Below are 22,038 nucleotides of genomic sequence, written 5' to 3'. Positions count from 1 at the left end.
GGGAGCACCTATGCAATTAATATGATACTTAAACAGAAAATCAAAGCAAAATAACATCACTGGAAGATCACACCACATAAGTAATTTCCTTTTAGGTAAAGCAGTCATCAGCAAACCTTCTCATGCAGAGAAACAAAAGGAAGTAGAAGAATTAGCTAGATAAAAGCACAGGAAAGCAAGCGTAAAAATCCCTCAAAGTATCTCCTGTTTTTGGGGAGGTTTTTTGTTTTACTAACCTCAACATCAGTACCATCACGCCTGACTAAAAAGTAAAGTGGAATACCAGGAATAATGACTCATACCACTTAACTGGACACATCAAGATTTCAGATTTGACTATAACCATATGGCCAGACACATCAGGAGTTGAAATGTATTTACTGGGCATCTTACCAACACAGTCCTTTTTATTCCAGTGTAATTTGTAGTTAGAGTGACACAGGCATTCGTAGTCTCCCAGCGTGTTCACACACAGCTGTTGGCAACCCCCATTGTTGACACTACATTCATTAATATCTACAGAGGAAAGGTAAAAATCATTTATAAAAGTTATGCTTTCAAATTTATGTTCTCTAACTCCACTAGGTGAACATGCACACAAATCTGCTTAGTAGGATTTGGAAAAGATCTGGACTGCCACTTTCAAATAGCTTTATTTAATGGAAATACTTTGACAAATGTAAATATTAATCAAATGTTGGCAGAGAGGATGAATGTCAGCAATATGATAAAATAATTCAAGGAAAAGGAGACCAAATCACTACTTCACTGGACTGTGTCTGGTTAATTAATATTTCTAATCTAGAATGAAGACAGGCAACACAGACAGGATCCATGATGACCAGTCCCCCACAGTGCTTAGATACAACTGCCACAGAACACCATTTGACTCCATGTGAGCAAATAACACCATTGTAGCACCACTGTCCATTTGGGCCAATTATCCAATTTTGGTGCCTTGCCCCACCCAATAAATGCTAACAAATGCCAATAGAAGAAACTCCTGACACCACAACATACTGCCTGTGGTGCAACCTTGCATGCTGATGCAGAATATGCCATTCACCCATGGTGTATCCCAGGGGTCAATACTGGGGCCAATACTATTTATCCTCTTCATTAAACCTGGATGATGGGACAAGAGTTCACCCTCAGCAAGTTTGCAACTGATACAAAACTGGGAGGAGTGGCTGATACACCAGATGGTTGTGCCACTATTCAGAGGGACCTCAACTGGCTGGAGAAATGAGCCGACAGGAATCTCATGAATTTCAACAAAGGGAAATGCAAAGTTTGAGGTCTCTGCTTCTCAGATCCACCCTGATGGCTGCTTCACTTGTCTCCAGTAGCTTTATTGCAATTTATATGTAGGCCTAGAAAGCTGCCATTAAGAAATCTCCTGCAAGTCCCAGAAAGTTTGTGCAACTGAGGGTACTCATTTTTATGTACACTTCTCAATGGCAATAACAGGTTCTTGTCACTGCTCTGGCCAGCCATGCCTGTGGCAGGCAACACTGGTAGAAAACACTGTGAAGGTTGATTTCAGAAGATAAACAGAATAGAGACAGCAGGGAGAAGAATGAGCAGCAGAGGAATAATGGAGAAAGAAGGCAACACCTTAAATTGGTACTGCTGCCTACGATATCTTAAAGTCAGCCCAAAGCATTGGTTTTCATTGAACTTCTGCTAGGACACTGCATGGAGTGACAACCTATTATCTCCAACACTTACTGACTTCTTCTTTATAGGTCAGAAGATGTATGCTCAATATCTCTACCAGCTCCAATGTAAACTGTGATTGCCAGTAAATGAAGGATTTAATATGATACAAGGACTAACTTCCTCAGAAGCAATAAGGCATATGGAGTCAGTAAGGTCTTGCCTACAGCTTATATAACACAGGTTTAACTTAATGTCCAGTTATTAATGTTTCCTTTGTGTTTAATTCTAGGATTTGTTGCAGAAATATTCACACTTGACACACTTTGAGGTACTGGGAACACCTTTGTTTCTTTCCTTGAACTTTTCTTGTAGGAAATGTAAAAGATTTAAGAGCATTAACCTTGGTTGATGTAAATCAGTGGTACTGCATCAGTTAAATTCCAATGTACATCACAGGAGGCTCTGACTTATGCACAAGGGCAACCCCCAAAACCATAATTTTCTAAGTCATTCAGAGATTCCTGTGCTTTAAGTCCTACTCCAGTGAATTTTCGTGGAAGTCAATGAGACTCCTGCATGTGTAAAACCCATCAAATGATGGCTTTCACACCCAGGTGCAAAATGCATTAAAGTCACAGGTGCTTTCTGAATGCAGGGAGGGAAGATCATTTGAGCAAAGGCAGAAGTGAGTAGGCTTAGCTTCTATTTTTGCTGTGTCTCCTTTTCATGGCAAAGAGTAAAATTTACTCTATATTCCTGTTGCATATACATAAGCTTACATCTTGCAGTCACTATCTACACCTGTGGCAGCAGCACTCTTAGCAGCATGGCTCATAGTGGCTTTTTCTAACTCACCTCCACAATGTGTGAAGCCATAGAGAGCATATCCTTTGTTACAAGTACACTCAAAGGTGCCTGGATGATTGATGCACGTGTGGTCGCACGTCCGTTCAAAAGAGCATTCATCAATGTCTGCAAGTTACAAAGGGACACATCAGCATCCTTCAGCCTGACAAGGGAGCACTGATGAGCTAACAAAGTTGGACACAGAGATGTGTAGATTTATGTAAACTAAGCAAATTCTTTTGAAGCAAATAATGAAACATAATGAAATGACAACTTTCAAAAGAACAGTTAGTTTGTCAAACAAGATTTTTCTTGGCAAACATGGGAACTCCTGCTACATTTTTAACAGTTATATTTGAAATAAATTATTTCTCTTCTATGAGAGAAAAAAAATATGCTGACAAAATTCTTATTTCATTAAGGAAAGTCTACCTAGGGTATGCAGAAATAGATTTACAAAAATAAACTATCGCCTTTTTCTTTTCCCCATAAATGCAAGCAGAGGCCATATCTTTAATTGTACAGGGATAAGCAGTTCCTGTTTTAAGTATGCTGAAAATCACCATGTTCTCTGGTGATGTTCTCTGGCACCTGAAGACAGATGACCAGAATAATTTACTGAATTTTTCCACAGATGCATTACGCTGTGTACTTTAATGTCTGTCTTTAAAGGCTGCTAAGATACTTATTTTCTCCAATTGAAGTTTTCCTTGGCATTACAATCACTTTGCACACATCTTCTTTGTAAAGCATAGTTAGTATCTCTAATAATCTCAGAGAATTGAATGGTGAAATGGTAAAATTCTCATCACCTTCTGAGGCCCTGAATGCTTATTACACCATCAAAAACACCTAAAACTTCTGTGCCAGTACATTATGCACGCCCTGCAAGAATCTTGAAAGATACAAAAAAGTTCACATCAACATCACTGGCACATAACATTCTTTTTTTCTCAGACTTTGGCACACTTCAAGACACCACTTTTGCAACAAACTAGGGGAAGAAACAGAGAGATGCAAATCCAATACATTTTTAAAGCAATTCTTTTAAAAAAATCCACAAGCTATCTTGAAAATCTTATCTTTCATAGTAAGTTTGTTCTATATAAATAGTTGTCCTTCTGTGATTTAAAAATGCTAAGAATGCACCAAAAACCCAGGTGAAAATTGGTTTGTGTTGGCCAGTTCATCTTTCTGAAATTTATCATTAATGTCAGCTGGATGTCTACGAAAGCCTCACCTGTCCAGCTGGCCGATTGGCTTTAGTACTGCTTCATACTGCAGCTTTTACAAAACCACAGACCATTCTGATCTTTACATTTTAATGTATTTAAGCAGCCTAAACAGGATTGCTAACTCAAGATGTACAAAACATTATTACAGAAAAAAAAAAATGCTTTGTAAGTTACACAGGAGAAATCCATGTCATCCTAAAAATCAAATGCTCCGCAATTTTTTAGAGAATAGTTATTCCAGTCTGCCTACAGACTTATAATTTCATAGATCACATTACATCTTTTTTTTTCAAAATAATGAACTCATGGGATCTACATGTCCCATAAAAAAAAACCCAAACCATTTCACTGCCACAGTCAGTAAGATGGGCAGAGAGATACAGTTTATTTCTCCCTGTACATTATTTTAAGATCATTAACAGAAGAGGAGAGGGAACCATTATCCCCATAAAGAGCTTTTTTAATATGATGTTATCTTTGTCATTTCCATTTCACTATGCTGTTAAACATACACCCTCAATCAAGCTAAATGTATTAAGTCAATGGCTGTTTCAGAAAGGAAAAAAAAATAAACATGGAAATTATTCTGGAGCCCATTATCACTTCATCATTATAGTAGATGTCCAAGCCACACTGATTTGTTCTACTGCCTCTCTGGTACACATACCCTGACAAGACTTCTCATCTGTTAATAACTTAAATCCTTTTCTGCAGCTGCAATCAAAACTGCCAACAGTGTTTTTACAGAAATGATCACAGCCTCCATTATTGGACTGGCATTCATCAATATCTGTAACGAGAAAAAAAAAAAAGTGTTTCAGCAAATAAACACAGTACATATGACATATTTCCAGTGCCATATCCAGAAAATGATCACATCCAATTGGTTAGAGAAGCCTAACAAAATCTAACAAGACCACTACAGATTTTAAGGAAGGTCAGATACAGCTCTTAAGAATGATCTGGTCCACTGAGCCCTCTGACAGTGTTATTTACTTTTATTCAACATATTACAGTAAGGTTCACAAAAGACCACTTCCCCAGATTCTGCCTACAAACACTTTGGCTTAAATACTCTCTAACAGGTCTAAGCTTTTTCAACATTCTCTCCATTTCCTCTTCTTAAGCCCTGCAGAAAACTCAGACAGAGACTTCCTAAGAAACCCCATCCTTTTCATGCCAACATAAGAATAAGTTCTTTATCTAATATTAATTGGCTCAAGCATGGAGATTCCATCATTTTTGCTTAGCAGAACAGTCTTAACATCTAATTACTGGAAAATGTACTCTAATATACAACATAAAAGTCCCTTTGCTCCTTTACAGTACTCTTCTTAGAGCTGCTTGGACCAGTATAATTAATTCTACTCACACATCCATATTTACACACTGATATTTACTTACAAACTGCTCTAATACCCAGTTGACAGCAGGGAAAATAGCAGACTATTGGACTGTATGCCAGTAAGTAAGTAATACACACCTACCTCTCCCAGTACTGACCTCTACCACAGACCTGTATTACCTCCTGCCAAACTTCAGCTGTGAAAAATGAGGCCATCTGGGCAGGAGGGGTGAAAGTGGTGAGGGGGAGGGCAGGTTCTCTGCAGATGATGCACCTGATACTATGGAAACTGTGTCTCTACCCCTGGCTGAAATCCTTCTTAAAGCCAGATTACACACACTGGCTTTGCTCTGGATGTTGGAGTAACTTCATCATTTGGAGATGAATACCTTACAGCCAGGTGTTGGTGTGCATGTGTATAACATGTACAAGTGAAACACTCACCTTTACACGTCTTCCCATCAAACTGGAGAGTGAATCCAACAGGACAGCTGCAGTGAACTCCAGTGGATGTATCTTTACAGGTACGATCACAGCCACCATTATTCACTGCACACGTTTCTGGTCAACAAGATAAAGCTGAAGTTTGCTCAGGGATATTATAACAGTAACAAGAAATATTATGTGATATAAGAGACAGTTGCAAGCACACTGATACTAAACCCCATTTAGTCTTGTATACATGAGCAAATACTAAATACACGTTCTGGCAAAGTCCCTGCCTCAGCTATGGCCTTTTTTTTTTTTTTTTTTTGGAGACTCTACAAACTAAGATTCTTGTCCTTAAACACAAATCCCTGCTCCTTGATGATGATTCTGTTCCTGTCAGTCAGTCTCCTTATGCCCACATTCAATCCTGGCTGATCCTCTGACATTTCCCATCAGCACTCAGATACCTGGTTAGACTCAGCACTACCAAACCAGTGGATTTTGTCTCCCATCAGTGCCTTCCCAGTGGTGACAGATCCTCAGGGGCTGGCATTCTGGACCAAATGTGAACACCTCTAGGAAGACCAAGATGGCCTTGTATCCTAACATGTCATTCTAGATGCAATCCACCACTGGGCCCAATTCTCTTACATACAGAACTGTACTTCCAGTTGAAAAGAAGCAGGTAAATCACTGCTTCTTCCACAATCACTTGGCTAAAACCAAAGCACAGAAGGGATTCTGCTGTACCATGGAAACAAACACTACTTCAAGGGCAAGTTTCTGACACCTGCTACTGACCATCACAAACAATGTACGTAGTTTCTTATGCTCTATGGAATATTATTATTTCCTTAAAAGGGACTGGAGTATCTCAAGAAGAATTCAGCCCAGAGCTGAATGTAAGAAAGGTTACAATAAAAAAACTTAATTCTTAAATGTAAGAAGTTTCAGCAAATAACAAAATTATTTTGGATAAGCACTTTTACCCATGAGCAAGCGTCGCTTCACCCTCTTGTCCACATCAGCTCCTGCTGTAGTGTTTCCCTCTGAAATTTCAACAACAGCATCTTCCCTCTCTGTAAGGAACATGTCAAAAAAGAAAATGAATGCTCAGGTCTGGTGCCCTGATCAGAAGCCTCATCTGATATTCAGTACATACACACACGCAAAGAGCTGCACCAGACACTGTATTAGATACAGTCAGAGCTGATTATGCAGAAATATTCTTTTTTTTTTTTAAATCAAGTAATGAACGTCATTAACAATCAAAATCATGAGAATACTTTGGTTTTATTGCTTCTTCACAATTCATGTTTTCTTCAGTATTCTTTACATAACGGGAGATATGCAGTGAACACCAAACAAGATGAAAGAACTGAATAGACTCTCATGAACTCTGCTGTGAAGGCAGCACACTGTCATCATCTACCATGGACTAATACAAGGACCAGGCAGCTACCCCTAAGCATTTGTTTTCAGTCAACAGACAACAAACTCATCCAGAGACTGGACAAGTTTATAAACCTTAAGTGCCCTATTTACTGGATAAATGCCTTGCAAAAATTGTACCGTAATTGAATTCAGACTTCTGGTTTTAACAAGTGTACTGTTTGGTTAGACTCTCTGACTCATGCTACACAAGAAATAGAACCTAAAATATCCCTGAGGGAAGGGAATCTTCTTTGGTTAGTGACAGGCCTTGTCCTTCAGAGTGAATACAGACTGCACTAGTGTCAAGTATTAGGTAGCTACTTACTTACACAGGGAAGCATAGGTTGCTTGGGCCCAACCAATTTACTCATGCACCAGTGGTTTCTTAGGTTTGGATTCCTTCACATTTTCCAGCCATGCTATTATGAGGAGCATTTACCATGCACACACAGCAACATCAGAACACTCTAGCATCAGTCATCAACAGAAAAATACTTCCCTCCACTGTATACTGACCCAGGCAGGTTTTCCCATCCACATGCATGATGTACTTGGGGTGACATCCACAAATAGGCCCGTTATCAGCATCATCACACGTATGTTGACAGCCACCATTTCCATGATTACATGTTACTAGGAAGAAGATATGTTACTTCCAGAACCTTTGAAAGACTGTGTCTCCATGTGCCCATCCAATACACCTTCCTAACACATCCCTTTCCCTGAAGAAGCCCCCTGGGACCGAAACACTGCAGAACTCTTGTGCAGCCAAACTTCCCACCATTATGAAAGATGGCACAGCTCCCAAACTACAGACACTGCAGCAAAAAAATAGATTCATGCAAGAAGTGTCCAGCAAAGCCACTGATTCTAGTTTGATTCAAATGCACACAATTTAGGCATGACATCCCTGTTTAGCTGTAACATACCAAATCCCATATCACTGCAAACAGAACACTATTTTTTCACTTTAGGAAACCATAAGCATATGCAGAATGTTGCATACAAATGCAGCTCCTCTGGTTCTTGGACAGTTCAAATCCTGGTCGGCATTCACAGGCAACTCCTCCTTTGGGTGTTTCTCTGCAGATGTGGGCACAGCCATGATCTTTATTCATGCAGCTCATCCCTTCTGCAAAACAGGGCAAGTGAGACAGCATCAGCATCTCTGTGTGTCCACAACAGTCAAATAAAGTCAGTTCAGCACACACACAGACAAGAGCCTGCTACTTCTGGGAAGACTCTAAAGTGTCAGAACAAGAAATAAAAGCCTACAGACAGCAAAGGCATAAAGTTCAATCCTGCAAAGTCAACGGCCCCAAGTTTCTTGATCTGTAATCATTTTTATGCCCATGTCCTTTGACTGCAAGGTCAAAAACCAACACCCCTAGATTTGTACAGCATCTGCACTCTGATCCGATGCTCCCGTTTTATACCCGTGTCAATAAAACCTCCTCATCTCATTTATAAAAATTGCAAAGGGGCTGATACCTGGCAAGAACAAAGTTTAAGTAAAGTTCTTGCTTCTCTGCTTAAAAGAACACCCACCAGACACAGGAATGCCCAGGCCAGCAGTCCCAAAGTCATCCCTATTTCAATTACTGCCTACAAAGCAGATTCCCAAAGTCATAACCTATCTCAGCAGTGACCAAGTAGTGACCAGAAATGCAGATTGGACATTTGCTGTATGTCAATTCCTTTGTTTTAACAGTTTTTTGATTGCTTGTTTGTTTCTGATTTCAATAAATACCTCCCTAAATAACCCCATGGGGGATATCAGTGTTGTGTATTTCTAGACATCTTCCCAGCTGGACAGAATTTAGTGCCAGTGGCTGTTTTAACCAAATGAAAAAGCAATGTGACTTTCTTCCTTTTGGTGCACCTCCTAAAAACATCCTGTCATTTTTGTCTCTGACAGTTACCAGCTGTTCATGAACCAGCACTCAATGATTACCAGTGTCTTGCCTGGTCTTTGCAAAAGTTAAAGTCAATTAAATAGGGGGAAATCACTCCTGGAATTATTGCAAAGACTTCTTTCACCTTGTCCCACATTTAAGCTAAATCAATGCCTTTGCTGTTGGCAAGATGGGAACACAATTGTGCAGTACATGCAATTGTACACACACAACAATAGTACACACACAACTACAAAGCAGCTGGATGAGTTAGCAAATGGGTTCATGAGACCAATGACTTCTAACACTACACCACAGATTTTTTAAGTATTCTATAGTGGTACAAAACTGGGAGAGAAGACAACTGAATTCTGAATTCTCTCGTCATGTATACATGGAGGACACAACTTATTTGGCTTTTATAAGATATTTTATATCAAAATGTTCATTCTTCTTGCTGAGAACACTTCATCTGAGAAGACTAAATGAAGCATACTTTGGTTCCAAGGGCCAATACCACATTACCCCAGTGAACTTCTACCAAGCTGAGCAGATGCACAATCAGAGAGAGAATGAAAAGGGTGACCATGCTGCTAAGAAGGGATTGTAGGAACAATTCGACACCCTATATAATTTTTACACATTCTGTGATATCCTTACACAGCCCTTTTCGCAGCATTATTACTAAATGAAACCAAACCACTGTCTTTTGGTAAGGTCAGCTTGTCACCACTATTCCACTAGACTGCAGTTAGGTCCTCGCTCTGCAAATGACTCTTCCCACCATCTGAAGCACCAGCTACAGCTCTCTATTAAAGCAGCTTCAAGCAACAAAGGAATGGATATCGCAGAGCCAAGATTATTCTGCTCTAGTGGCTTCTTGATTCCTTTCCCACAGTGAGGACTCTGTAGACTTCTAGCAAGACAATGACACTTCAAATCCTGCAGCACACAGACAGCCCAAGGAGCCCACATGAAAGCTGTCATCCATTATTGTGCTGTCAGTCAAGGAATGAGACAACCCATGAGGCCACAAATTAGCCTCATTAACTCCTGTGTTTTTGTGACATTTCTGTTCTTAAGCATGCAGTATGATTTGGTCTGTAAGCTCAGAGGTGTTAGAGGGCACTAAGAGAATTAGCAGCTTAGTTTCTGTTAGCAAAGTTATTCTTTTGTCTCTATTTAGCTACAAAGGGGAAACTGTTCAAGCAGGTACTTTGGTAAAGTTCACTGACATCAGACAAATTATTTAAATTCTCATTTTGGGATTGAGCAGAATTCAATCAGGCCTCCACAGAAAGCTACAACTGCACTTCCCCAAAGCGGGATACATTTTAATAACCAAGTACTCATTGTGTAACAAGTTACATGACCAAACCCACCAAAATAGAGCTGACCCAAAAGACAACCTTTCATAGGAGATATATATATAGCCACACATTCTAGGGTTTACTACAAAGCTGCTGCTCTTTTCCAAAGGTGGTAGAAGATGTCTAATAAACCTCTTATTTTAAAAATGCCTGTAAAACCATAAAAACTGTGTGACTGCAAGCTCCTTCATGGACAAAGTCTCCCTGGTGACATTGATCCAGAGCTGTTGCAATGGCAGATGGTGGTCCAGAACCAAACCCCAAACAAATTTTTGTCAAATTTCACCACATCTGGCTTTCATCTTGCAGGTCTAATTCACTCCCATTGATTCAGACTAACATGTAGATAGCTATAACTGGGAAACACCACAAGGGAGAGTAGCAAGATTTCTCATCCATGGCAGTAGCAATCACATGATGTACTCAATAGCTGCTCATGAGAAACTCCTGTTTTCCTTCAAATTTTTATAGTGTCTAATATGGAAAAAATTAAGCACAGAAACAAGCTACGTGTGCATGGCTGCCCTGCCAGCTGCTGTAACAGCATCTCAAATCAATTTTTCCACCTGTAGATGAAGAAGAGCTCATTCAGAGCAGACAGCCAAGGAAAAAAAGAGGATTGTGCACAACTTCCCATGACATTCTGAGTTCCCATGGTTTAAGCAGAACCTCAGAGACTCCTTGTGCTTCAGAACAACAATTCATATCAGGTGAAACATCCACTGTCATTATCAAATTCTCCTCTAATAGCTACCTAACCTTGAGTCCCCTGTGACAGCAGGTGACAAGGAAACCAGAGGATAATTGCAGAGACACTTGGAAGGGCAGGTGACTCTCAGGCTCTCCTGTTACACTGTTCATCAGGAGGAATACAACAGCCCCAAGCCTCTCTTCTTGTCTATCTCAACTCCTGTTCACTCTTTTCCTGTGCATGTAGAGGCCAGTATTGCAGACCACTAAGGTGGTCTCTCAAGCATTCCTTTAACTGAGCTGTGACACAGGGAAGGAAATACCCCCTTACATCGTAGATAAGAAGCAAAACTGGATAGGTGCCAAATGCTGTTTCCATCAATGCTGTGAGGTCTCAAAGAGAACTAATAAATTATATACACTGAGAGATGCATGTACAAGGCAGAGAATAAAAAAAATTACCATGAGCAGTAAAGCAGAGAACAAAGTGAAGGGAAAGATAAAGCAATGAGATTTGGCTTACAACAGACCTTCCCACCCAAGAAAAAAGAAAGTGAGGGATACCATAGGAGCACTTCTTCACAGTAAAGAGGGGGGGGGGGTGCACAAGGAAAACAGTCACAGCACAGTAACCTGAAAAAATGGCTTTTGAGGAAAACAAACATTTCTGTATTTCAGTTGGAAAAAAAGCCCATTTCAGGCAAAAAGAGGATGCAGTTTCGCTTAAGATTGGGTTTCATGAAAACATTTTGTTTAGTAGTTTTTAGGAAATGTGTCATAGTTTTTTACTCTTGCTTTTAATATAAGAAAAAAACCAAAATAAACTAAATTAGGTGTAAATTTGGAAAGAACAGCCTTTTTTTTTGCCAAAAAGCTAAAAGAAATTAACTGCATTTTTTAAAATAAGATAACAGAGACAGAATTCCGAAGTTACAATTTAGGGACAAATATTAAGGACAGGAAATGCTGCTGCTGTCTAATCAGGAGAATTAGAAGGTTCTCAAAGAGCTGGAAGGTTTTCTTCCCTTGACACTGGACAGGACAAGGAATTCATGTAACTGATTTTCACCCATGTACACCCACAAACACACATCACTGCTGGCAAGGCCACATGAAGGGAAATGCCTTGCCTGGCCACAGCACCCCTTCCTGCTTGTTCCCATTCCTGGCACAGCTCCTGCAGCGGCCTGAGAAATCAGCATCCATCAGCAGACCCCCTGAGACCAAGCCCTGTACCAGGGAAGCTGAAAATACAAATTCTTAATTCAAACAGAAGATCAATTTAGCTACATCAGATGACAGCCACCTCAGCACACTCATCTGTGGATGGCCATATATGTCTATAAATGTTGATCTCTTCACTATGGGGATTTTTTAAGTGAGATTTGTTTATTCATGCTCAGATTCCTCTTACAGTTATGCCAACAATAAGCCATAGATTAAAGAAAGCTTTGCAGCTTTAAATACTTCTTAGTAAGATATTCACTGTACAGTTCAATGGACAACTCCCTGATCTGAACAACCACTTTAAAGTATTCCTTAAGGGCATCCACAATAATTTTGTTCAATTCGATCCCTAATTAGATATCCAAGGCTCTCTGATCTCTCAAAGGTCGCTTCATAAAGGTTTCACTCAAAACAAAGAATGTAATTTGAATACCTGAGGGGCTGACAAACAATAAATCTCTTAGCTGAAACCTAAACACTGCAGAGAGAATCTAAAAGGTGTCTGAAAGTAACACAGGTATTGCCCTGCAACTCAAGTCAATGGAAACAGTCAGAATTCACTGTCCTTCAATTTGCTGCAGTTCCCTGCATCAGGACAGAGTATGAAGTACTCCGTGAGTACAGCAGTACAGCCTTTGACAAGCACAACACTGCAGACATACAAGTGGGATCAAAGGGGCAGAAGGGATGTAAAGAGTCTTCAAAGTCACTTAGAAGATTCTGATACACCGTTCCTTTTGAAAGGAGTGAGAACTTCAAGACACTTTGCAGCTTTGAAAAACTCAACCAAAAATTACTTTTGAAGCTGGTTTAGATATTTTGCAGTCGGCTTCTGTCAAAACCCCCTGCTCTGTGCCTCGAGGGAAGCAGCCAGTACCTTCTGAGCGGTGGATGCATGTGTGTTGGTTGTCACTCAGAAAGAACCCTTCCTTACAGCGGCACTCATAGCTCCCCACGGTGTTGACACAAACGTGCTGGCAACCTCCATTGTTGAACATGCATTCGTCTGTATCTGAAAGAGACACAGAGAGATATCAGCTTTGTTCTATCGCCCGTACACTCATACGGGAAGAAGCCACTCAGTGTGTAGTATGGACTGGCTCCTGCTCAGCACATCATCACTCAGCACCTTAGGCACCCCAGGCTAACCTGTTGTTGTTGCTGTTGTGTTTTCACCCTTGGGAAAGCATATTTTTGCATTTTGCCTAATCAGTCACAGGCTTCCAAATAAATGCTGGCCAACTAACTGATGTCACCCATTACAACTAAGGCAGAGTAGGCTTGGTGAAGCCAGAAGCAGAGCTCAACAATCCATCTAAGCCTCTCAGTCCAGCTGGACATTAGCACCACACAGCAGTCTGGCACACTTACATCTAGGCTGAACATTCATACACAGTTCTGTCTTGCTCAGTGGGATGCAGATTTGGCTCCAAACCCATCCAAGCTATAAAAGATGGGGTTTTTCCCCAAAAGTTCTGCCCCAGCAAAGGTGGAACAAGTAAAACATAAACCTGAAAATAAATTTAGCTTAAAACCTATCGCTCTGCTCCTTACTTCCACACAGGCTAGAACTTACAGATCACATCAGTTCAATTTATTGCTGTCCTCCCTCGACTGTAGGTCACCATCACTTACCAGCAAGGCTGCTGCTGTGTTGCCTGACTGCACTCAAGGACTAAAGCAGAGGCTCTAGAAATGGTTTTAATGTTGATTTTGCAATATTCAGATCTTCAACAATACCAGAGCATATAGAAAGACTGCTTGCAAGACAGCCAAGAGAAACAAAAAGTCAAAAAACTTCAGCTAAGCCTCTGAACAACACAGTGTTCACCCCAACCTCCAATGCTTTGGAATTTTACCCCTTAATAAGTACAAGGTTTTGTAACCACTATTGGCAAAGAATTTTCCTACCCTCATTTTCAGAAATTACAATTTTAACAGAAGTAAAAATGCTTAGTCCCTTAGAAACAGGACAAAACTCTGCTGAGACAAAGCACTGGTCTCATTTACAAATTCAGATGGAACATCATGATCACTCCCCATTCTGTTCATTGTGCCTGTGCTGACAGTACAATGTTTTTAATTTAACGTTGTAGCATTTCTGGCATAAAACAGCTGTCTTCAAAAAAAAAAAAAACCATAAATAAATAAATAAAAAGGAGAAAGAGAAAGGCTTTTAGTAAGAAGCATAACAGTATTACAACAGATTTAATTTCTACTGAAGGCAATGTGTAAGCCAATTGGATGCAGAAGAATGTGACTCGCTGTAGCAAAAGGAGCGGCTGACACATCTCCATCACAGAGAAGCTGGGTAGAGTTCCACAGTGATGTGAATGAGCAAACAATCATGAATAAACAGCCACCATGAGTCTTTAGCACTACAGATTTGAACTCCAGCAGATGTTTTGGTCTTACAGACCTTGGAAAGCTTTCAAAAAAATCATCTCTTTCCAACAAGTAATTGTCTGTTTGGCTTAGACCCAGACACACAGCCGAGATCTTAAAAAATAAGGGTGAGAGGAGGGCAACCCTGGCGTGAACGAAGTAAATAAACAGATTAAGAGAAGATGTGATCCAATTTGCTGCATGCCAAAATATTTATTTAACATTTACGGCTCATCTCAAAATTGGCAGCTCAGTGGTAAAAATTTTACTGTATGTCAACTACATTTTGTTTTTAAAAGTCTGCCATGCAATACTGAGCAGCTTCTCAGTAACATAGCAGGTAGCAGGTTTTGGTCAAAGTTAGGTCTAAGTCTTAATGATCACAAACAAGTCAGCTGAAGTATGAAATACAGGGGCTACTGGATAAGAGAATACATCAGTAGAGAAGGAAGAAAAATATCTGCTGATATTATTTTAAAATAATAGGAAGGCCATCCTATTTCTCTCTAGTGCATTTGTGTAAATGCACAGTGGAGTTGAGCTGAGGTTACCATGAAGGGCTGAATATGAACAAACATCCTGACAAGGTTTTTCTTCATTCTAACCAACCAAGGAAACTCCAAGCTTAGTTCCTCTGTACTTCAGTGGCCTCAATCACATACAGCTACTGCACATTAATTGTCCTTTCCTTTACAGCTTGCAAGTCAGGAAAAAGTCAGACACAAAGTGATAAGCTCAGAATTACAGATGTAAAAGAGAGAAGATTTCTAAGCCTGGAAACATACCTGAGAAATTATCCTAAACTAACTTTGGAAGAGAAAAGATGATTGCAGCATGTTAATTTACATAAACTCATTTAGTGTAACATTTAGTGTGGGCACTTCACACATTTTAACCCAAAGCACTTAACCAAAATTTGGCACAATTTTCCTCCTCTTTTACAGACAGGGAAAGAGTCACATTGGGATGAGACATCAGTACCCACCCACAATCCCGAACATAACTTTCCTCTCTAGCTGAGCAGATTCAGCCCAGCAGATCACCAGCATTTCCCATGGATGCAGTTAAAGGGCTACGTTAGCATTACAGCTCCCAGTGTTCATGAACACACTTCTTACCCAGGCAGTTGTGGCCATCATGAGCCAACATAAATCCATCGTAGCAAGTGCAGCGGTAGTTTCCTGGAATGTTGAAACACTCGTGGACACAGCCTCCATTGAAGTCATTATCACATTCATCAATGTCTAAGGAATTAAGCAAAAGTCAATATGATGGATGCTTCCTTGAGTGTTATAGACAGTTAGAAATGCAACCGTGTACATGTGAGCAACAACTGCTGTCCAAAAAATTACCATTGTCTTGCAAATGGACTATACTTTATATCCACATATCCAGTACTTGCTGAATGTTCATAAAAACTGACAAAATGCCATGAGTTTCCCATGTAACTTTATAGTTTTTAAGGCTACTGGTTAAACAGCAACCTAGTTATTAGATCAAGTCAATCAATGAGATCAAGCCATACAATCCGTTTGTCTATGATTTTGCAAATAGGAAGCAAATCAGGTGAATAATTAATTATTTGATTTAAAATCATCCTGCATACTCTAAGGCATTATTTCTAATGGGTCTGCCCTCTTAGAAATACCTCATGCTGACACTGGCAAGGCATAGTGCTCCCATCACTTTACCTTCACATTTCTTTCCTTCACCCGTGTAACCCACTTTGCACATGCACTTGTACAGTTTTGGGGTGTTTTGACAAATAGCATCTGGGTGGCAGTCATCAAACCCCAGGGCACATTCATCCACGTCTGTGAAAAGACAAGATTCAGAAGGGACATCAGGAGGTGGAGAACAGGACACACATGTAAGCATCACCCAAGGCTGAGCATCCATTTGCAGTCTGTGTACACGTTTTATGTATTTCTGAGTCAGGACAGAAACATCCACAGACTGTATCTGAACTTAATTTTTTATGGAGAACTAAAATTTTCATGTTTTTTTAAATTTAATTATGAATTTTTATCATTTTAATTGTAAAGCTTTATAATGACGTGCTATAGGTGTATTTGCATGTGATTTAGATTAAGTCTGTATTAAGCCTTTGTAGCCATTTATAAATGCATCCAAAATAATCTACTATGGACTAGACACTCCATGGGCTTTAGCTGACAGTTTTACAGAGGTACATTAGAGACTGTCATTCTTCTGGTGAACAAAAAACAGCTTCTGAAGGAGTTCTTGGTCGCATCTGTGACATCACCCTCAGGAAGCTAAATAATTTTTAGACTGACAAGGGGAGTTTACAGAAATGTACTTTCGAAGTAGCCACCAAGACATTAGAAGACTGACTTACCATTAAATGGATGTATAATTTATAAATAATGACAATTTTTAAAATATAAAAATATCAGGTGAGCAGCAATGCCAAATCACCTGGCCAGACATCACAAAGCACAGCATACTGCAGCAAAATATCCAGATGGAAACTTCAGAGGGAATGAGAAGAAAAGGAAACACCAACAGGAGAAAGTCCTGGAGACAAAGAAGTGTAGACAGAAGGAGAGGAAGAAAAGTTATGGGCAGCAGAAGACATCAGCTGAAGTTTTTCATAAAGCAGAAGAGAATTCAAAGACAGAAACAGGAAGATTTCTGGCAAAAGGCTAACAGGAAGAATTGTAGAAGCAGCACCCCACATGGGTACAAAAAGTTACTCCTAAAATGACAGGATTGATTGCAGGAGTTTCAGCAGAAGGTGACTGCTTAAATAGTTGGCCACATTTTATAGTGGGGATCACTTTTTAACGGGGAATTTCAGCCAGCACCTCGCCCATTTACAATTATAGCATTCATCTCTTCTTTTTTTTTCCCCCAATCAGAAACTATGCCTGTAGGTCCTGCAGCAGCTGCCAGCTTCAGAGAGTACTCATGTAACTTTAACTCCTCATGGTGTTTGGCAGTAGGAAACAAGGTAAAGAGCCAGTGCTACAGCAGCATACCCAGGCATGGAAAAGAGGGCTCGAAAAAACCCAAGCCCTATGAACAGGGAGCGGTATTTCCTCATGCAGTGACAGTAGCCTGAGCTGCAGAGACCCTGGAGGAGGGAGACTGTGAGCAAACATCACACAGCCTTAAACTTGGCAGCAAGGCGGACAGGGAGGAGGCTGCAGGAAGAATTAGGGGGTTTATGTCTCGGCGACCAAAGGCAGATTAAGCCGTGACAGACGCGGGGTTTACTTCCCCGCTCTTTCGGCAAAGGTGAGACGACAGCCGGCTGCGGTACCCCTGGGGACCGGCCCTGCTCCCTGACCGGGCCGCCTGGAACCCGGCATTTGGAAGCCACGGTCGGCACCCGCTGCGCCCCGTCAGGAGCGGCCCCCCCGCCCCTCACCTCACCTCACCACTGCCTCCCTCCCCCCCGCCACCGGCCTCCCCCGCCCGCCGGCTCCCGGGAGCGACTGCCCGGCTCTCCAAGAGCGAAGGAGCCCGCCGGGACCGCCAGGTGCCCCTCGGGGGCAGCCGCTGTCCGGGGCTGAAGGAGAACGGGCGTGCACGGCACTCACCGGGCAGGGGCAGGGCGGCGGCCGGGGCGGGCAGCGGCAGCAGCAGCAGCGGCAGCAGCAGCAGCAGCAGCGCCCGCACCCCTGGCGCGCGGCGGCTGCCGCCGGACCCCATCGATGGCGCTGCGGCGGCGGCGGCGGTGGCTGCGCTGGTGCTGCCGCCGCGGGGCCGGAGGAGGCGGCGGAGGGAAAGGGAGGGAGGGAGGTGTCTGCGGGCGGGCGGCCCGCCTCGCACTGACAGCGGGCGCGGGGCGGCGGGGCGCGGCGGTGAGGGCTGGGCTGGGCTGGGCGGGCCTCCCCTACCCGGGCCCCCCTGCCCTGCCCCTTGCCCCCCCAGAGGCACCCAGGGGCGGTGAGCGCACCCCTCGCCCGCGAACCGCCCCATCCCACATGAAAACCCTCCACACACCGCACCGGCGCACCCACCCGCGGCACCGCGTTCAAACACCTGCGCAACACCCTAAACACAGGTGTCCGGGAGAGCCGATGCTTCCTGCAGGTACATACAGTACCTCACACGCAGACAGTGGGTGCCAGCGGCAAGTGCATTGGGACCGGTGCTTCCCTTTCTGGAGCAGCCCACAGACCAGTCTCTTTCTAGCAGAGACAAGCCCGTGCAAAGATCTGTATGCCTGCATCCTGCTACAACCCATATACACACAACTCGCTTGAGTCTCCCTTGCATTTCTCCCAAAACACAATATTACAATTTTTACCGAGTAATTACACCCCACTGCAGTGGGGTGTACCAGACCCCACAACACCACACCACCAGCCTAGGACCCATTATACCTCCTTTCCCACACAGGGATTTCTCACAGCATTTGGCAGGTAAAAGTCCAATATTCACTGAATTTATAATTTCTGAAATGTTGTTTGACCTTTCACAGTGTAAGGAAAAGCAGGCAGTACTCTTTTCCACCCCACCCTCCCATCCCCATTTTGCTGCCTTTTCTCTTTTGTTCTGTTCTGTGAGAAATACCGAGCCATTTCTGGTTGTAAGGGTGGTTTATACACATTAGTAAATCTTCAGAGTGAAACTTTGCCTCTCTCAGTCTTTGTCTTTGTTTCCTTAATGGTAGCTATAAATTACCACTTTCCTTTCTCGTTGGAGCAGGCTTCATTGCTTTTGAAATGATCAAAGTTATTCTCTTCTAAAATCCAGTGAGAAACAATCTATTGTATCTCCTGGATGGTTTTCATCTTAGTCAAACTTATCTATAAATGTGTAGAGCTGCTCACTAAAGTCACACCACAGATTCTCCAGCCCCAAACCATGCTCCAAGCCTCTCCTACCAACAGAAAGTAACAAATGAATCAAGACTTTCTAAACAGTTGCCACGATCTCATGAATAAACAAGCATACTTGTCGGAAATTCACACATTCGTGCAACCCTCATTTGGGGGTATTAGTCAAGGTGTCTCTACAAACAACTGCCCCAAATGCTCAGAGAAGCCATCTCCCATTGAGTCACAGGACTACAAGATTCCTTACAGAAAATCTGCTGCATGTTTCAGGCACTTTAGAGTCAGTGTCCCTCAAAAAACTTGACCAATATTAATTTAATTACAACTCAGCATAAGATTTGGCAAAAACCAAAATTTACATATGCAGAGTGTAGCAGAAAAAAACCTGTAAGAGACACTGTGAAGAGCCACATACCCAAACAGCTAAAGCTTTCTGAGACACAGTAAAAGCAAAGCATCTTATTTACTTCTGTAAACTAAAATATAAAGTGGCACATAAACATTTAGGAATGCCTGAGTTACATCGAAAGATCACAACACAGCTTGGAAAACAAACAGGAACAATATTTATCTTAGTTCATGAAACCATTTCTTACACATAAATTTCAAAGTGCTGAGTGAAGAATCCTAGCAATTATTTCACATTACAATGGTCATTTGTGTTTGATGAAGAATTAACATTAAAATATCTCTTCAAAGACACAAGCTCAGACCTCAACTTGGACATCTTTCTGTAGCTTTCTGAACTACTATTCAACTAGAAACAGATGAGTGCATCTGGGACAGATGATCTTTACTGGGAAAGAGAAGCTAGAATAATTCTTAAGGCTCAACTTCAGCAATGAATGAAGTGTTATGAAAGAAAATACCAGGGGCAGTTCAACAGGAAGAGACCCCAAATATCACTGTTTTGTTTGTTTTGTTTTCAGTATAAAAATAAAACGAAATTACAAATTTTAAGGAAGAAAATAACTACTGGTAAACATCTGCAAAAGTGTATGCAAATTACATTATGCATACTGATCCTAAAAACAATAGCAAAGTTTTTACTCATCTGTGTACTATACAGCATTTTAATCTTTAACTAAATTTTATCAATATTGTGTGACCAGAGTCCCATTCAGTTAAATTTCACAGATGTTTCAGGGACACAGTGGTTTGTCTCATGTTTGGAGAAAGGCTGCTCATCATAAAACTTGTCTGCTTTTTCCAATTGTACCAATGGGTACGCTGCCTTTTAATCTTACAAAACCTAGCACTAAAACCTAGCACTTCTTCCCACCAAGGCTGTCAGATTTCTTTGGACTGCCAGGACCACAACACTGCTACAAACACTACTGCTCCACAGGAATTCTTCCACACAGACAAGATCCCCAGTACCCCCCTGCTCCATACTTTTAAGTATCACTAGAAGTTGCCTCACACAGAGAGATGGAGAATAAGTTGCCACAGAGCAGTTGGATGTAAAAACCTCTCCAGAAATTCTGCACCTGGTCTCCCGAGTAGTGTCAAATACTTTTGCCTAAAAATTTGGGATAAAACCAGTTTTATAATCCCTGATAAATCATATCACTTAATTACATTATTTGAAGAAATGCAGATTGTCATTTGTACTCTAATGTAGTCAGCAGCAGTGGGTGTGCTGGGCTGAGCACCAGCACACCAGGTTGACCCAAAATTTAATACAACTGAGTGAGCTTAACAAATGCTCATGACAGAAGCTGAAAACAACTTGCAAGGGGAGGTCAGAACAGAAAAGGGAAAGGGGCAGGCAGACAAGTGAGGAAATACTTTCAAATATTTAATTATCCCAAAACTTTTCATACATATAACATCTCAGAGCTGTAGCTTTAAGGCTTACCCCTCTGTAGCTATACTAGGTTTTGAACAACTTTTTTTCTGTGAAATTAATCACTCAAACTTTTTAATTGGTTCTCTCCATCTTAGTATCCAGGGGTTTTCCAAACTAATTAGGTTGTTGTTCAGTTCTACATAAAATAACACATCTTCAGCAATCAACATTCAATTTTGCAATTTAACAGTGGCTTTCAATCACGAAATCTGGGGTTCCTCTGGTTACAAGGAATCTGAAAAACAATATCTTTTCACGTAATTTATACTCCTAGTCTAAGTCTTTTTATGCCACTAGTAGAAACACTTCCCTGAAGCAAACATCAGATCTATCTGTGGTATTTTAAAGGTTTTAAGATCTGTATCTTAAAACACCACAGTCACTGAAGAACATTTTCTCTTTACTGCAGGACTGAATACAATACGTTCTATTAAAAAAAAATACATATCTTTCAGTTAACAGGGGAAAAAAAGGAGACTTTCTGCTTTGTGAAAAAACTTATATCAAAGATTTGCATCAAGCAGATCTTCATCTAATTGTACTTTGTAAGAGCTTTCCAAGTCATCACTACAACAAATGACAACACAACCACTTTTCTAAGCCCATGTCTTTAGGCCAGTTAGTCAACAATCATTGCCTAGCACTCAAGCCCTCCTCACCAACAGATACTCAGAAGCATTGCCTTTATAAAACCACCTCAGACCCAACATTTGGAGTGCTATGAACACAGCAGTTGCACAACACACATTGCTCACCAAGGCTCCCATTCTTTTGCCTCCTGCCCCTTGCAGGAAGTCTGAAAGGTTCAAGATCATCCGTGACAAAGTGAACATTTCTGAATCCATGCTTACCTCACA

At 41.3% G+C, this 22,038-nt stretch overlaps 1 protein-coding gene across 2 annotated transcripts in view; it reads right to left on the bottom strand.

The window, feature by feature from the left end:
• The window catches only part of SCUBE2 (signal peptide, CUB domain and EGF like domain containing 2), a 38,758-nt gene extending 20,477 nt beyond the window's left edge, over positions 1 to 18,281 (bottom strand). Inside the window, exons 1-11 of one of the 2 annotated variants that reach the window (XM_071761793.1) lie at positions 18,085 to 18,281; positions 16,210 to 16,332; positions 15,637 to 15,762; positions 13,011 to 13,145; positions 7,958 to 8,083; positions 7,468 to 7,584; positions 6,507 to 6,596; positions 5,533 to 5,649; positions 4,411 to 4,533; positions 2,518 to 2,634; positions 394 to 516 (exon numbers count right to left, since the gene is read on the bottom strand). In XM_071761793.1, coding sequence (XP_071617894.1) covers positions 394 to 516; positions 2,518 to 2,634; positions 4,411 to 4,533; positions 5,533 to 5,649; positions 6,507 to 6,596; positions 7,468 to 7,584; positions 7,958 to 8,083; positions 13,011 to 13,145; positions 15,637 to 15,762; positions 16,210 to 16,332; positions 18,085 to 18,196 — 1,309 coding nt within the window. In that variant the 5' untranslated portion in view covers positions 18,197 to 18,281. The remainder of the gene's footprint in view (positions 1 to 393; positions 517 to 2,517; positions 2,635 to 4,410; positions 4,534 to 5,532; positions 5,650 to 6,506; positions 6,597 to 7,467; positions 7,585 to 7,957; positions 8,084 to 13,010; positions 13,146 to 15,636; positions 15,763 to 16,209; positions 16,333 to 18,084) is intronic. The other variant, XM_071761794.1, reaches the window with a different exon arrangement.
• Between the last annotated feature and the right edge of the window lie 3,757 nt (positions 18,282 to 22,038).

The sequence above is a fragment of the Heliangelus exortis genome, chromosome 18 (genome assembly GCF_036169615.1).
Source record: "Heliangelus exortis chromosome 18, bHelExo1.hap1, whole genome shotgun sequence".
NCBI classification, from domain to species: Eukaryota; Metazoa; Chordata; class Aves; order Apodiformes; family Trochilidae; genus Heliangelus; species Heliangelus exortis.
This window is presented reverse-complemented; position numbering and strand designations above follow the sequence as displayed.